Source organism: Puntigrus tetrazona, chromosome 7, assembly GCF_018831695.1.
Source record: "Puntigrus tetrazona isolate hp1 chromosome 7, ASM1883169v1, whole genome shotgun sequence".
Taxonomy (NCBI): Eukaryota; Metazoa; Chordata; class Actinopteri; order Cypriniformes; family Cyprinidae; genus Puntigrus; species Puntigrus tetrazona.
In genome coordinates, this window is record NC_056705.1 from 1,351,311 (window position 1) to 1,366,622 (window position 15,312).

The 15,312-nt window shown below is 38.4% G+C and overlaps 4 protein-coding genes across 6 annotated transcripts in view; 2 read left to right on the plus strand and 2 right to left on the minus strand.

Moving 5' to 3' along the window:
- The window catches only part of shroom4 (shroom family member 4), a 37,334-nt gene extending 32,059 nt beyond the window's left edge, over positions 1-5,275 (plus strand). For all 3 annotated transcript variants that reach the window (XM_043244265.1, XM_043244266.1, XM_043244267.1), the window contains 4 exons: positions 1,224-1,853; positions 2,065-2,203; positions 2,501-2,773; positions 3,678-5,275. In XM_043244265.1, coding sequence (XP_043100200.1) covers positions 1,224-1,853; positions 2,065-2,203; positions 2,501-2,773; positions 3,678-3,965 — 1,330 coding nt within the window. In that variant the 3' untranslated portion in view covers positions 3,966-5,275. The remainder of the gene's footprint in view (positions 1-1,223; positions 1,854-2,064; positions 2,204-2,500; positions 2,774-3,677) is intronic.
- Positions 5,276-6,602: 1,327 nt separating this feature from the next.
- otub1b (OTU deubiquitinase, ubiquitin aldehyde binding 1b) lies at positions 6,603-10,555 on the minus strand. Its single transcript, XM_043245793.1, has 7 exons — positions 10,465-10,555; positions 8,699-8,760; positions 8,179-8,277; positions 7,973-8,091; positions 7,750-7,834; positions 7,262-7,456; positions 6,603-7,156 (listed from the first exon to the last, which is right to left on the minus strand). Exons 1-7 carry the CDS (start codon positions 10,505-10,507, stop codon positions 6,959-6,961), a joined length of 801 nt encoding a protein of 266 aa, XP_043101728.1. The 5' UTR covers positions 10,508-10,555; the 3' UTR covers positions 6,603-6,958.
- Positions 10,550-12,013, plus strand: cskmt (citrate synthase lysine methyltransferase). Its single transcript, XM_043245794.1, has 2 exons — positions 10,550-10,728; positions 11,140-12,013. Exons 1-2 carry the CDS (start codon positions 10,641-10,643, stop codon positions 11,730-11,732), a joined length of 681 nt encoding a protein of 226 aa, XP_043101729.1. The 5' UTR covers positions 10,550-10,640; the 3' UTR covers positions 11,733-12,013.
- Positions 11,945-15,005, minus strand: fam113 (family with sequence similarity 113). The gene is made up of 9 exons (XM_043245792.1): positions 14,737-15,005; positions 14,576-14,655; positions 13,925-14,157; positions 13,671-13,821; positions 13,337-13,571; positions 13,045-13,131; positions 12,734-12,799; positions 12,348-12,494; positions 11,945-12,246 (listed from the first exon to the last, which is right to left on the minus strand). The coding sequence occupies exons 1-9, from the start codon at positions 14,807-14,809 to the stop codon at positions 12,146-12,148; spliced, it is 1,173 nt and encodes a 390-aa protein (XP_043101727.1). The 5' UTR covers positions 14,810-15,005; the 3' UTR covers positions 11,945-12,145.
- Between the last annotated feature and the right edge of the window lie 307 nt (positions 15,006-15,312).

Sequence of the window (15,312 nt, forward strand, 5' to 3'; positions counted from 1 at the left end):
ATTACAATACAGTAAAAACGGCAATTCTGTGAAATATTATTCAGGGTTCGTTCAGTCATGGAATTTAAAATTTAACCCATAGAAGTCATAGAAATCTTTTTCACAAATCTAGTATCAAGTATAAATCAAGTATAGTATAATTACAACGTTTGATCAGGTCCTGAATTGCGGATAGACTGTATTGCACAGTTTTACTCATTCCCACAGCTTTCGACTTGTGATGGACATTCACACATTGATCCAATAGCCTATATCATGTAGGTTTGATGAGTAAATAAATCCACATAGGCTGTTAGATCAAATCAGTCATTTTTAATAGGGTGTGTGTGATTCAGCTGGACAGTGTTTGATTCTCTCTTAAAAGGGCTTCACATCAGCGCATCTCGTGTGCACTAAAGAGCGATGCATGCTGTGATACAACACTTTCGCTTATGTTTCGGTACAGTTTACAGAATTGTCACTTGCTTAATCCAGTCACTGCTGCATTGTCACAAGTGTATTATTAATTTTCATTTTTTTTAAACCGTTCGGATCCAAACAAGCTCAGTAGAACCCTGCACAGGCCTCAAACATATGCCCTTGTCCAGCAGATTATCACAATTACTAGCTCAAATCTGACTGGAGCCCATGTCTTTTTTTCTTTCTTCCCCATTACACAGCTGCTCTTTTAACAATTAAAATATGTTTTGTTTTTAATGGTTAAAAAGTGGTTCTATTTATTTTTGTTTCTTTATTAAGTTAATAAGTCATTTAATAATGATAATAATGTTATTTAATTTTAGTTTTAGTTAATTTTTATCATTAACATATGTTATGATAATGTGAACAGATTTTTATTGTTATGTAAAATAATGGAACATTAGCTCATGAATATTGTTCCAAAGTCATGGAAAAGCCATGGAAATTTGGTAAAAATGTGTACGAACCCTGATTATTATAATTTAAAATAACAATTTTCTGTTGTAATATTTAAAATTAGAATTATTTAGATATAAACATGTCAATATTTCTACAGATTTTTTTAATCAATAGAAGGTTTAAAAGAAAAGCATTTGTTTGAAATAGAATTGTAGCGTTATAAATTTCTTTACAGTTCATTTGGTCGATTTAATGTATTTGTAATGGAAAAAAAATCCTTTTGACCCTAAACTTTTAAACAGTAGTGATAAATTACATTTTTATGTACTTTTAAATAAACTACCTTCTTGTCTGCTCTATTATAGAATACCTGTCCACAATGCTGCAGTGTCAGATGAGCCTAGAGTCACACTGTTGAAGCCCATCTGTTCAGAGCATCGAGCTGAGTGGGACCGCTCCAGTCCTCTCTACCCTGCAAAGGGCACTACCAGGTCTCACGAAGTCTTAGAGAACAGTTTGTCAGCTGGACACGTGTGTCCCGAATCCTACTTCTCCATGAACAACTACCACTTGCAGTCCCATCAAGCGGGCTTCCCTGGAACACTTTACAAAAACCAGTTTATTTCGTCCCACAGTCCCAGCAGTATTGAAGATGGAAACCAGCCCCTGGAGACAGACATAGATGAGATCAGTGAGAGCGAGCGGTTAGGAGAAATTGACAGGAGGGAAGGAGAGGACCGGATGGAGATGCAAGGTTTTGCTCGACCGGTTATAGTGCTAGAGACAGACATTGATAACATGCCCGAGGAAAGGGCTCCTTCAGCGAGAAACATTAGAGGGATGAGGGGTGCTTTGGTGGACTCCATTCTAGAGGATGATTATGGTTTATCTAGGAAAGAGCTGATAGGAGAGTTATTTCCACACAGTGTAAATACAGAGATGGCTGGAGAGAGCTGGAGGGGAGGCCACCCAATCAGTGGAGGAACGCTAGAGAGGTAAACCTATATAATACCCTTTCTGCATATAAGACTTTCTGCTTCAAAATGTAGTGCTTTATAAATGCGTTTTTTTTTTATTGTCATTTTTAACGCGTTTTGAGTAAAACATATAATTAAATTCTAGTTTTCAGTGTATTGCATTCTGTTCCCTCAGAAAGATTACAGTCCCACCATCTTCACCTCTGAATTATCCATGACTCTTTCCTAGGCCCTCTAGACTGGGAACACCCACAGCACAGGTTTCACGATCAGCCTGTTACGACACTTCAGCTGAAAACCCGCAACTTCTTGCCAGGTTTCGAGAGATCTCGGAGAGAAAAGAAGAGGAAGAAGAACTCAATTATAAGGTAAAGATTCAGAAATGTATGGCTTGTTCGTTTTTGTTTTTTTATCAGTGTTAAATAGTTGATCTGCATGTTTTCTTAGGATTCTTTGAATGTTGAAAAGAACTACATTTATTTGAAATACCTGTACAATTACATTTGATTGATTTAATGTCTTTAAATGTATTAAACAACTGTTAAAAAAATTGGGGTCAGCGGTTTGTGTGTATACATGCATATATGTATATATGTGTATGTATGTATATATGTGTGTGTGTGTGTCTGTATGGCACTTCTCATAGTAAATGTTTACACTTACAGAAACAGCTGATGGAGAGCCTTCGTAAAAAACTGAGTGTTCTGCGTGAGGCACAGAGGGGTCTGCAAGAGGACATTCGTGCCAACGCTCAGCTGGGAGAGGAGGTGGAGAGCCTGGTGCTCGCTATCTGTAAGCCCAACGAGGTGGACAAGTACCGTATGTTCATCGGTGACCTAGACAAGGTGACCAGCCTGCTGTTGTCTCTTTCTGGGAGGCTGATTCGGGTAGAAAGTGCCTTGGACTGTGTGGACCCAGAGACTGGCCACCACGAGAGGGTGAGGAGAGAAATATTGCAAAATGTAAATTGGTATCGACCAGCATTATATTTAGGAGCTGGATATATAATGCATCCAACTTCATGTGCATGCATACAGTATAGACCGCAGTCAGGTTGCATGCCGTATTGAATCGAACATGGTTAAAAACAAGACAATGGCATGCACGGTACAAAATGGGACGCTAACCTGACTTAGGTCTGTACCAGGGGTGCTCTATCCTGCTCCTGGCGATGGACTGTCCTGAAAGGTTTAGCTCCAACCCTAATCAAACGCACCTGAAGCAACTAATTAAGGTCTTCAGGACAACTTGAAAATTAAAAGCGGTTTGATTAGGCAGCTTGATTTAAAGTTGGAGCTGAACTTTTCGGGACAGTGGATTGCCAGGAGCAGGATAGGGCATCCCTGGTCTATACTTACCTATAGCACTATACAGTGTTATATGTGAACATGGACCACAAAACCAGCCATAGAAGTCAGTTTTTGAAAGTGAGATTCATGGTTGTATGGTTTTAGGATAGGATAATATTTGAGATACAACTATTTGAAAATCTGAGAATGCAGAATAATAAATATTGAGAAAATCACCTCTAAAGTTGTACAAGTGATGTTTTTGCCAATGCATATTACTATTATGTTATTTTCCAAATGCTTTTTGGCATACAAGAAAGATCTATAATTCCAATGTATTTTTGGCTATTACTACAAATATACCCATGCTACTTGTGACCGGCGGTCCAGTATCACATATAGCAAATCTCAAATGCTTGACAAATATCATAAACATGATTTACTCTAAAGCAGCTTTAAAACAACGTGCACTGTGAAAAGCAAATTAGACTTAGACTTAGTATCTACCCTTCTGGCAAAGCATTGTATTCTTATTCTCTCTGTCATGTCATAGCTACAACTTCTGGAAAAGAAAAAGCAGCTGCTGGTGCAAATGGGAGAGGCTCAGGAGCTCAAGGAGCACGTGGACCGGCGTGAGCAGGCGGTGGGCAGGGTGCTGGAATGCTGCCTGACCCCAGAACAGATCCGTGACTACAGTCACTTTGTGAAGATGAAAGCAGCCCTGCTGGTGGAGCAGAGGCAACTGGATGACAAGATCAGGCTCGGCGAGGAGCAGCTCAGGGGACTTCGAGAGAGCCTCGGCCTGGGGCTGGGCGTCGGGATGGGGTACGGGCAGTACTGACAAATATGTATAACGGGATTTGAGATGGACTGAAAAGACCTTGAACTGCAGTATGTTTTAAAGAATGGACAACGCATTGACATGACAGTCGAGTACAAAAAAAGCACAACTACCGCAGACTGAAGTTCAGTTGAGTTCAGTTCAAAAACACTACATCACTACTTGAAGTTGTTTGTTAGGACTTCAGCTGCACTAATAACCGTTAATACTCCGTTAACATGTGACGCAGCCAAAGAACGCATGTGCAAATATACTTCTCATTGAATACAGCAGGGGGAGTGTCCATGCACTGCTATTTATTTATTTATGTGTGTATATATTCTTACACACAATCTATATATATATATATATATATATCTCTTTCATTCTGGTTTCATGGTCACGTTGCTTCCAAAATTTACAGCCTCACATTGCATATTTCTGATTTCAGTCCATTCTTTGGCAGGTTAAATGTCATTTAAAATCGTTTGTTTTCAGTATTTGTATGTACATGGAAAATGTGTACATAGTGGATGCTCAAATGCATCTTTAAGTCACAGAAGTTTCATTCTGTTATAACTGGAACTTTTCTTAAATGAAACATTGCGGCAAATTATTGCAGTGTTTTAAAAGGGGCCATTTATACTTAATTTTCATATTCAGTATGCCTTATACTTGCTAGGCTTTTCTCAGATACTTACTATTGCCAAAGATAAAACTTATGTCTATATAAGAATATAAAGGTGCCGTTCCTGTTTTGAGAAATGACATGCGTAGATCAGCCTTGCTTTACCAAAGCTCTTATATCGATGCGTTTTTGTTTTTGAATAAGAGTTTTTAGTTAAATGAGATGCACTGTTTAACCCTTATCATCTCACAACATGGCAACTTTTGAAGTGATTGCTACTAGATTTCCTTTTCTTTTTGAGAAACTATTTCTTTAGAAGGAAGGAGAATGCTGCTTTGTTGACCATTTACTGCCTTGAAAGTCTTGTCTTTTTTTTATTGCAACACAAGGAGCTTCAGATGAAGACAAAGAAGAGTGAGATAAAGTTGATTTGTTTTTGAAGGGCTTGTACAGGAACAAGGAATGAATGTATGTATTTGGTTTCAAAACTGCAGATAAGAAAGGTAAATGTGCCTTTGTGCTCGTTTTTGTCGTTGCTTCACGTTGTATAAAATTCATAGTTGAATAATTATAATCTACTCTTGTTCATTTTGTTGTATCATACGGTGAAAGGAAATACTTGGTCTATGTATAATGTTCCTTTTTTTGGCCTGAAAGGATACCATTGTAAAACGTGTACAATTAAAAACAATATCTTATCTTATCCTTTGCTCTGCTGTCTTAACCACTTGCTCTGTGGTTTGGCATCTTATACTTCAAATCTATTTAAACGATATCCTACTAATTAATTCACCTCAAAGTGATAGACTAAGCAGTATTCGGTTTGTTTTTTTTAAATCATTATTAACACATTCGCTGTTTAGTGTTCAATTAAAAATCTTTAATAATGGTTGAACATCAGACACAATCTATGTCACACCCCAAACATGACAGTGATCAGTAGCTTGTTAAAACGTTATAATTAACGAGGATGTTAATTGGCCAGAGGGGTGTGCCAAAATGAGTTTATTAACTGATTGGCGGGAAACATAAAAGTAAAAACAAGGCGCCCCGTGTCTTTTACTCTCGCTAAAAAGTTCTTCAGTTCAGCTTCATAATAGGAGACATGATGTTTGGCTTTGTACGAACGCTCAGAACCACAAGATTTAACCCCAGACAAAATGTTTTAATCCCGCGTTTCTACATTACGTCTACATCTGGGAAAGGCAGAATTGGTGTCGTGGTAAGTTCAACAAAAGAAACGCGATTGATTTCCACGAAAAGTTTTATGTAATCACGTGTTCAAGTTGCCTTTTTTGGTAGCTTAAGGTTTTATTATTAATAATAAAGTGTGTGTGTGTAGATATTTGCAGTCCGTATTCAGATGTGGATGAACCTATATATGATTTATTTGACTTCTAAAATACACATTTGCCGTTTATTTAATTACTGGACTTGCGTCTTTTATTTATTTCTATTCTGAAATGTTCTGTTTGATATTACGTTGACTCGAAATTCGACTGTTTTGATTCATTCCGCTTCGTTAACGAATCTGCCCAGCAGATTAATTGAAGATCAGACTCGACTTGTTCACAAACCGGACGTCCCTTGAATGCATCTACAATAATTGCTTTGACAATATTGCATACTCACGCTTATCTTTGCCCCTACACGTATAGGAGAGCGTATTTGTGATGGCCTTTATCTCGATTGCTGTCCTTGGTCCGGCTGCATGGATCCTGTCCAACTCTTGTGACTCCCACAGAAAACGGCAGTGATGGGCAAAGATGTGTCTCCAGACGAAAATCAGACATGCCTTTTGTAGTGTAGTGGTTTGAATAGGTCATGATCACGGGTGTTTTGTACTGCATCAATCTGCATAAGGTGTGATTTGTTGGGTAAATGTAAAATGTGCACTTAAATCTGTGTTGTCTAAGATTAAAACCAGTTAAACTTGTTCATTCTTTTCTTGTTCTTGACTTGGATAAACTTCTGAATTGTGATTTTTTTTTTTTTTTTTTTTTTTTTATAAAGTCACAAATAGACTTAAGTCAAGTGAGGTGTAAATCCCTTTATTAAAACTCATGAAAGGCAGTGTAACAAAGGAAAAACACTAAAAGCAAGTTGATAACATTTACAACCACAAAAAAAAAAAACAACCTACTGTACAACCCTATAGTGCTGCCATTTGATGCAGTGTCAGTTTATTTTTAATGAGATCAAGAGCTTTAAGTTCTGTTTGTACTTGGGGTTGGGAAATCATTCATCGTTGTATTATGGGGAGAACTGGAGTGAAAACTTTTATTAAGATTAATCATAGCATAGCCTCGCATACACATGTATGACTCAACTTGGCTTTAGAACTGGGATGGTTTCTTCACAATGGAACCACAGAATATACAGAGCATCACTTATACAGTATGTCATAGTGGCCTGGGCGGTAGAGCAGGAAGATGCGCGGCTCGCTTCCTTCAGGGAAGACATGATTGTTCACCGTTCCACCCTCTCCTCTGTCCATGTATTCCACTAATATGGGCACGTTCAGTGCCTGTGCTAAGGCAATGATATGGATGTGGTCGCTCTCTTTCGACATGGGTTCCACCTCCTAAAAAATTAAATCACGGACTATTACAAGCTTACAGTATTGCTTTATTTAGTTAACATATTTATTGTGATCATTGACAAGTAATAATCTTTAGGTGTTACTTGCCTGCTGGCAAAACTCTTTGACTGAACGGCCGCCCTCTATGAAGTGCTGAAAGAACACATGCTCCCGCTGCAGGTATCCGGAGGTGAGGAGCCTCAAGTAAACCACTATGTAGTCAGAAACGCTCTGGTCATTGAAGGAGCTGAGCAGCTCACCGAGTGATTGCTGCTTTTCACACATCTCAATCAGGTCCATGAACTGATAGAAGAGAAAAACCGCAGTGAGTATAATTCAAGTAAAATTAAGACTTAAAGGAGTAAGTGACACATTTATTTAAAATGGTGCTGCACAACTAGAGAAAAATGGCTGTTTTAAAATAAAAAAAACAAAAAAACTTCAACACCCATAATGCACTGGGCTCAAGCAGAATATCTGAAAGCCTGGATTCCTTTTGGATATGCATCTACCAAAGCTGGCTGAAAAGCTGGGTTTTGAATTTAAGACGGCGAGGCATTTGAGCACAGTTATTGATTGATACATTTCCAACTCACAGTATTGTGAAAGTCCTCAATAGTGAACTCGGTGAAGCCCTGGTTTACAAGGTCCAGTTTGCTCTTAGCTGCCACAACTTTAAACCTACAGAGACAAAATTGAGACGGGTCTTAACACTCACTGCAATGACAGAAAGACAAACCGTTTACAAAAATGATACTTTGTGCAACCGTTCCAAACTAAAGCATCTGCATGAAGCACCCCAATCAAAGAGTACATTACCTCTGCAGCTCTTTGCTGTCATCCAGTAGTGACTCCAAGTGTGCGAAGCCAAAAGCTCTGTAGAAACAATTTCCATCTGGCCGTGTCTTACGAATGTATGAATACTTTTTGTGAAGGTCCTACAAACCAGACGTAAAAATAACAGTTTTTTACAACAGGTTTAGGGCATTTGCTACAACGACGTGAGCTCATGAAACTGTAGTGACCTTTATCTTGAGCTGGTATATGGTGTCCTCTGCTGCATATTCACCCTGGAGCACGGAGAGATCTTGTCTGTCCGACACTAAAGGGTTAGTGGTGGCTATCTATTAAAACAAGCGATTAGAGGGTTGGTATATTTAGTCATTCTCGTATTGTTCCAACCTGTGTGACTTAGTTGCACACAAAGAAAGAATGTTGCTGTTATTTTCCATACAATAAATGTGAATAGAGAAAGATCCTGTTGATGTCTTCAACAGTTCATATGACTTGTGCTATGTAATATTTTAGGTCTAAACGACTTTTTATTGTGTAGTGTGACAGCCCATCTCCTAAACTATATGAAATTAAAGAACACCATTTTGAGAAGAGGGTAAATGATCACAGAAAGTCTATACCTTTATCCTTTAAGTACAACTCTATTCATAATTAAAAAACTTACACAAAATCAATGGTGATTTGTTCAGCAACAGTACAATATTACAAGCCTTTATTTTCTTTAAATTGTGACATTATCTCTACACTCACCTCTTGCTGAATACGGTCCTGCTGAGCCATAATGGCTTCGACATACGCAAGGCAGTTCACTCCTGCAAAATAATAAAGTATAAATTATATACAGTTAGGTCCATGTATATTTAGACATAAGACATTTTTTATTATTATTTTAGCTGTAAACACATTCAAGTTACAGTTATATAATAAATATGGGCTTAAAGTGCACATTGTGAGCTTTAAGCTCATTTTTTATAACAACTGGAGGAAAGTTTAATAACAGCTCTTTAATAAGTATCTTCCCAATTATTTAAAGTACAGCTGGCATTTTATGAACAGATGTGGGCCATTCCTTCATTATTTCAACACGTATTACGTAGTTAAAAGTTCTGAAGTTGATTCTAAGTGTTCCATTTGCATTTGGAGGCTGTTGCTGTGAACCCAACATCATGCAGTCAAAGGAGCTCTCTGTGCAGGTGAAAGAGTCCATTGTCAGGCTTCAAAACAAAACAGATCCATAAGAGAGATAGCATGAACATTAAGAGTGGCCAAATCAAGAATTTGGTACATTCTGAGACAAAAAAAAGAAAAAAAAAGAACAAGAACTCACTGGTGAGCTCAGCGACATAAAAACGCCTAGACGTCCACAGAGGACAACAGCGGTGGATGAGTTTGGAGAAGGCTTGGAACGGTTTATGATCCAAAACATACAACATCATCTGTGAAACATGGAGCACGCATGGCTGCCAGTGGCACTGGGATACTGGTATTTAGTGATAATGTGACAGAAGACAGAAGCAGCCGGTAGAATTCTAAAGTGTACAGGAATATAATGTCTGCCAGGATTCAGCCAAATGCAACAAAGAGGACGGGGCAGAACTTCATAGTACAAACGGACAATGATCCAAAGCATACAGCAAATGCAACTCAGGGGGTTTTGAAAGTAAAAAAAAAATATTATTCTGCAATGGCCAATATCCTGATCTCAGACTGACTGAGCATACATTTCACATGTTGAAGACTAAACTAAAAGCCAGAAAGACTCACAAACAAACAACAACAACTGAAGGTCTGGCAAAGCAGCACAAAGTTTCTGGTGATGCTCATAAGTTATGCTCATAAGTATCTGGGGTTCTCACCTTGAATTGTGAAATATTACACAAACATATATACATATATAAATATATAATATAACATACACACAGAGAGAGAGAAAAAGTCTCTGGCTTCGTGTGGACATAGCCTTAGACAAACACCAAACACACACAAAATCAAAATAAGTTGGCAGTGATGACAGTTCTGCTAATGCTGCAGTTTAGTGCCTTCACTTAAGTCTTGATTTAGGTTACGCGTCACAACCCGACGTAATGTAAACAAAGCCATGAGTTGTACGTCTCGGTGTAAACTAACCGCCCATAACTGTTACCACACAACAAAACATGCAAAGAGATTGGCCACTTGCCTCCATACATCCAGAGAAAAAAAATGTGCATGTTACAGTGTGCAGCTGACTGGAAAACAAGACTACTGTCCCATTTAAACCGAGAGCTTTGATTCGTAATAGAAATATCAAATACCAGAAAAATGTTTGGAAGATTGGGTTTTATTTTGGGTAAATGAGCCAAGAGGTCCTCTTTGTACAGCTAATGCTCTGCATTTCCCCCTGCTGCTCGTACAGCAGTCAAAGCAGATTGTTTCTCTAATGCAAGCTCCCTCAGGCAGGACTCTGCGAGATGTTTTGCTTAAGCATGTCAGCTGATCTTTTAAACTGCGTGGCGGAATGTTATTTTTGCTCTTACCCTCCATCTCTCCCTGTGATGATTCCTGCTGCTCATCCGCCATCTTGATTGAGTTCTTTTTCCACCGCCCCCTCTCTCATGTATACTTCCGGGTCGTGTCATTCGTTTACAGGATCACACATGCTGCTGGTGTTTTGTTTTGCACGGGATACCTCTACTAAAGCTGGGCATTTAAAATGTTGTTATTTACCAGACTTACAGTGCCGTTGAGGACCATTCAAAGGCTGACCAAGACACACAGATGGCATCATACTAGTTTGACAAGTTCGTGTATATTTTCCTTTTTCCGACCAAACATCATATCAGATGTGATCAAGAGGTTCATTCTGATTATGATATAATACTGAAATATTTTTCAGTATTATGTTTTTGTATTTAACGCATTAATGATGATTTATTCAGCGCCAAACAAAAATGCTAATTACCATTTTCAGACAGGTTTCTAAACAGTTGTCTACCATTGGTCGAACCAAAAATGGCCCCGCCCAAATCTCAGATTTTTGGCAGAAATCCACTTCCACTGTTTCTAATTGGTTAATACATTGATCTACGCATTGATTCCTCTGTAATGCGGCAAGACTTGTTAAAAGAGTCGGAATGTTCTCAGAAGTCTTTCAGTGACATTTGTAAATATATATATATATCCTAAATTCTGTTTATATCTTGCGTTCACAGATGACTTGATTGAAAACATGGACAAAAAAGCAACATGGGACAGATTCTACACCGAAAATGGAAGTAAAGGCCAATTCAAAAATTTTGAGTGGTTCTTTGGATTTAACTCAGTCAAGGACTTCCTTCTTCCTGTACTTCAGAGCATGTCTCAATCCCACAGTGGCCCACTGAACATCCTTGACATGGGTTGTGGCACATCTGCATTAGGACCTTGTATCTACAGAACCTCTCCATGTGCCGTCAAGGTCACCTGTGCCGATATCTCTTCAGTTGCAGTGGAACTTATGGAGAAGCATTGTATGTCAGTGCAGCCATTTAACTCATCCTCTGCTCTTGCCTTCCTGGAGCTTGACTGCGCACAGTTGAGTGGATACTTTGAGGCCAGAAGCCTGGACTTGATATTGGACAAGGGTACCACGGATGCCTTAGTTAGGTCTAAAGAAGGTCAAGTTAAGGCTGGACAGATAGTAAAGCAAAGTTTACAGGTGCTGAAGCCCTCAGGAGTCTCCTACAGTTCTCAGATGAGGATCCTGATGCTAGGCTTGTATGGCTTGAGAGGGAAGTTAGAAAAGCTACACTGGGAGCTGATGTAAGAGTTCAAGAGCTGGGAGAATTGAGAGGGGTCAGCTATTTTTGCTATCAAATATCACCTTGTTTTTCCGAAAAGGTTTCAAAGTGAAAAAGTGTTTGCACAAATATATTGAACACTGATAGCATTTTTTTATTTTGACACAATGTACTTGTCTAATCCAAAAAAAACATTTACACTGTTTGCAGCGGATGAATAGGAAACAACACTAAACAATTTTACAGAGTTCTCTAAAAAATACCTTTTTATTTCAGAATTAAAATAAATGTTTAGTACTTGACTTTACAGTATCGCAGTTCAGTGTTTTTGTAACAAGAATAAACATGTACATACCCTCCAAAACAATTCCTACCATTCAGAATGTATCTTTACTTGCAACAATGCCTAATATTCTGGCCACACACCATCAGAACAGATTTATCTGTAAGTACGTGGCCTCTCTTGTGTGTAAGGATTATATTGTCTTCTTTTTTTGCGTTTCATGATCAAGTTGTTCATAGGCCAGTAGGGGGCAGCAGCTGAATTAACACACACAACCACACGTTTAGTACAGTTTTACATTAATATAATGAATTAAGATACAGGTGGTTTAAGTAAAATAATTAAAATCTATTTGTACCTCTGTAGAAAGAATCCATTTCAAAGCTCTGGTATCCTTCTGTTAAGTGGGGAGGTACACTGTCGCTGTAGAACTGCCAACCATAGTCGAACTGTGAGCCAAAGTCCCTCAACGGCCTCATCATTTGGCACCGTGGCCAGGCTGGTCCTAGAAAATGTAAACAAACATGTCTAATAACTACAACCACAGACATATATGCACATAGATGCCTTTAGAAGATCTGGCAAGTATGTATTTGATTATTCGTTGATTGGTGGTGATGGTGAATGATGTCAAAGTGACTGTTCCAAAATAGTGGACGCATACAATCAGCCGTTTCAAAATGAATCATCATGAAAATAACAGCTGGTTAAAGTAAATTTTCACAGGAGTAGTTTAATTATTACCATTGTTATAGTGGACAGCAGGCATCACGGGTGCATTGAAGCCTCTCTGGTAGCTGTACGGAGGACCTGTTAAAAAACAGACACGCTTTGAAATATTAAATGTTACACAGAACAAAATGATGTAAGTTAAATATACTATATACTACAGAAAGTAGTATTTTAATATGCCATTTATTCCTGTGATGGCAAATCTAATTTTGTTTTTCATCCATTATTCTATGCGCTGATTTGGTTAAGGTAATGCATCATTACTACATCTACTCTCCAAAAAACAACAAAACACACATACAAACTTTTGTACAGTAGTGTACCTTGATAGCGTATGGGAGCACTTGAGGTAGTGTTCTTCCAGTTATAGCGGTCATGTAATGCTGGGTGATCATTTGCCTTAGACATGTCTGCAAAAATAAGACAAACAAGAAAAATACAATGGGTGACTAAATCTATGTACTCTTACACAAGTCATTAGACAAAAAGGTTATTATTTGAACGGTTTTGTTGGTACAAAGAGATTTTTTTTATTCTAGGACCCAGCCCATTGAAGTCGTTGAAGCTTACAGTATTTTTGCACCCTTATGCTACAACCAATGAAAAAGAACTCACCCAGATTTGGCAGTTCCACTCCCCACGCCTGTGCGACATGCTCCAGCAGGAGGTACGTAATGTGCCGATGGGCAACGGCGTTCCAGTGTACGCCATCCTGCATACGATGCTGCAGGCTGAACCGAAACTGGAAGTGCAGGTCTAGCACATCAAAGCCATACTCGCTGGCAAAAGTGGCTCCAAAGTAGTTTGCTTCAATCACATCGAATCTCAATGTGGGACCCTTGTGTTGGATCTGAATTTGTGGGCGAGATGAAAAAGTCCAGGATTATTGATTCTCATCATCAATGCTCGAAAAGGTTTGTTCTCTACCATACAGTTTTTTGTAACCCACCTCTGGAACCAAGAATCCACCCACAATCTTCTTTCCCAATGGCATGGTCATGTTCCATACAACCAGGCTTTCTGCCGGCAAAATGGCCTTCAGTTTACTGAAGAACGTGTTAAGGTCACTCTTATATTCGGTCGCCCATTCACGGCTGTACCTGTACATTGCAGTAAAAACAAAAAACATGCTAATTGAAAAATAACTGAGACATTCTAAATATCTTACGGCTGTAAAACGCTGTAAAGAAAGAGCACTCCCACCTTGATATATCCCACACACAAGAATTAACGATGACCAAGTCCGGTTTCATTCCGGTTTCGAAGTCATTCATGATGCTGGCCATATAGCGTGAAAACACACGCGTGACAAAATAGAATCGGATCAAGTGGTGAGCTGATCTATACTGTCGCACTTCTTTATAGGCAGTGCCATTATTCATTTCTGCAAGTCTGCCACCTTCTACCAGAGAGTCTTGCTCAAAGGAAAACTCACCCTGGAACATACGGATCAGACAGATGCATCAGACACGACTTAATCTATACTGAAAAAAGGAAAGGTCCTATTCTTCTCACAGTAACTGCAGAAGTAACAATATTCGCACATTTGTTGTTCAAACAGCGTTTTGCCAAAATCTTGATGATGAGAAGTATACTTTTGTACATGGTATCCGGTCATGAGATGGTCAACCAGCTACAATGTCCCAAAACCAGCTTGGCAGGACTAAAATGGCAAGGTTAGCTATTACTTTATTGTTGGACCAAAACGGTCTACAATCAGGCAAGGATATCATTAAACGCGCGCGCATGCAATCTGAATTTTTCAAAGTAAAATATATGTACAAAAAAACCCCAAAAAACTTATTTTTGTAAAAAGAGACATACAACTAATAAAACATGAATACAGATACTGACCTTGCTTTTTAGCTGTGAAACACTTAAATACGCATCTCGCCTTAAATTGAGAACCAAATCCTTGTACACTGAACGTTGAACTAGAGAGAAAACAGTCCCATTAAAGTCGTTTAGGCCATTTTTTTTTATCACAATACCTATTCATTTTCAGAAGTACTCACTGGAATCGCCCAAGACCACAATAAACTTGTTGTGAAGCAGCTGGTTTGCAGTGCGCCGAGTCACAGGCCTCATCGTGATTGTACTATACCTGCCTCGATTAAAATCACAGCTATTAACCGAAAAGCAAACGTTGTACGTTTGAAACAATCCACTATACGATGTGAGTAGCGTTCGAAGCTTTAGGCTCGGATTCCTAGCATCAAACAACTAATTACCAAGACCGTTAACAAGGACAAATTGCGCTTAGTAATGAGATTCGAGAAGGACCCGCTACGAAGTGGGCAGAAATCGCTCCCCTTGCGGTTAATAAACACAATAGAAAATACATATTACACAAAATATAAGCATAAATCTAAGCATTAATTTTCGTATTTTTGTCATTTTTATATGGTAAAAAAAAAGTACTTTTAACATGTTTAGAATCAGTTCATAATATTTTAGATTAAAAAGCACGTATAAATTAATATAAAATAGTGGTACAATTTATAATTTTGTGTACATACATTTATAGCTTATAGGTAAGTTTTAGTGTGCTATTTGATTGTATTAAATTCAAATTCACTTAAATACGTGTT

Coding starts and splice junctions, on each gene's coding strand:
- otub1b (XM_043245793.1), bottom strand. CDS start 10,507: ATGGCGGATGAGCAGCAGGAATCATCACAGGGAGAGATGGAGG. Junction 8,761..10,464: donor ATCACAGGGAGAGATGGAGG/GTAAGAGCAAAA, acceptor ATTATTTTGCAG/GAGTGAACTGCCTTGCGTAT. Junction 7,457..7,749: donor TTGAGGACTTTCACAATACT/GTGAGTTGGAAA, acceptor CTCTTCTATCAG/TTCATGGACCTGATTGAGAT.
- cskmt (XM_043245794.1), top strand. CDS start 10,641: ATGTTGTTATTTACCAGACTTACAGTGCCGTTGAGGACCATTCAAAGG. Junction 10,729..11,139: donor GCATCATACTAGTTTGACAA/GTTCGTGTATAT, acceptor TTGCGTTCACAG/ATGACTTGATTGAAAACATG.
- fam113 (XM_043245792.1), bottom strand. CDS start 14,809: ATGAGGCCTGTGACTCGGCGCACTGCAAACCAGCTGCTTCACAACAAG. Junction 12,800..13,044: donor TGCTCCCATACGCTATCAAG/GTACACTACTGT, acceptor GTTTTTTAACAG/GTCCTCCGTACAGCTACCAG. Junction 12,247..12,347: donor AATGGATTCTTTCTACAGAG/GTACAAATAGAT, acceptor GTGTTAATTCAG/CTGCTGCCCCCTACTGGCCT.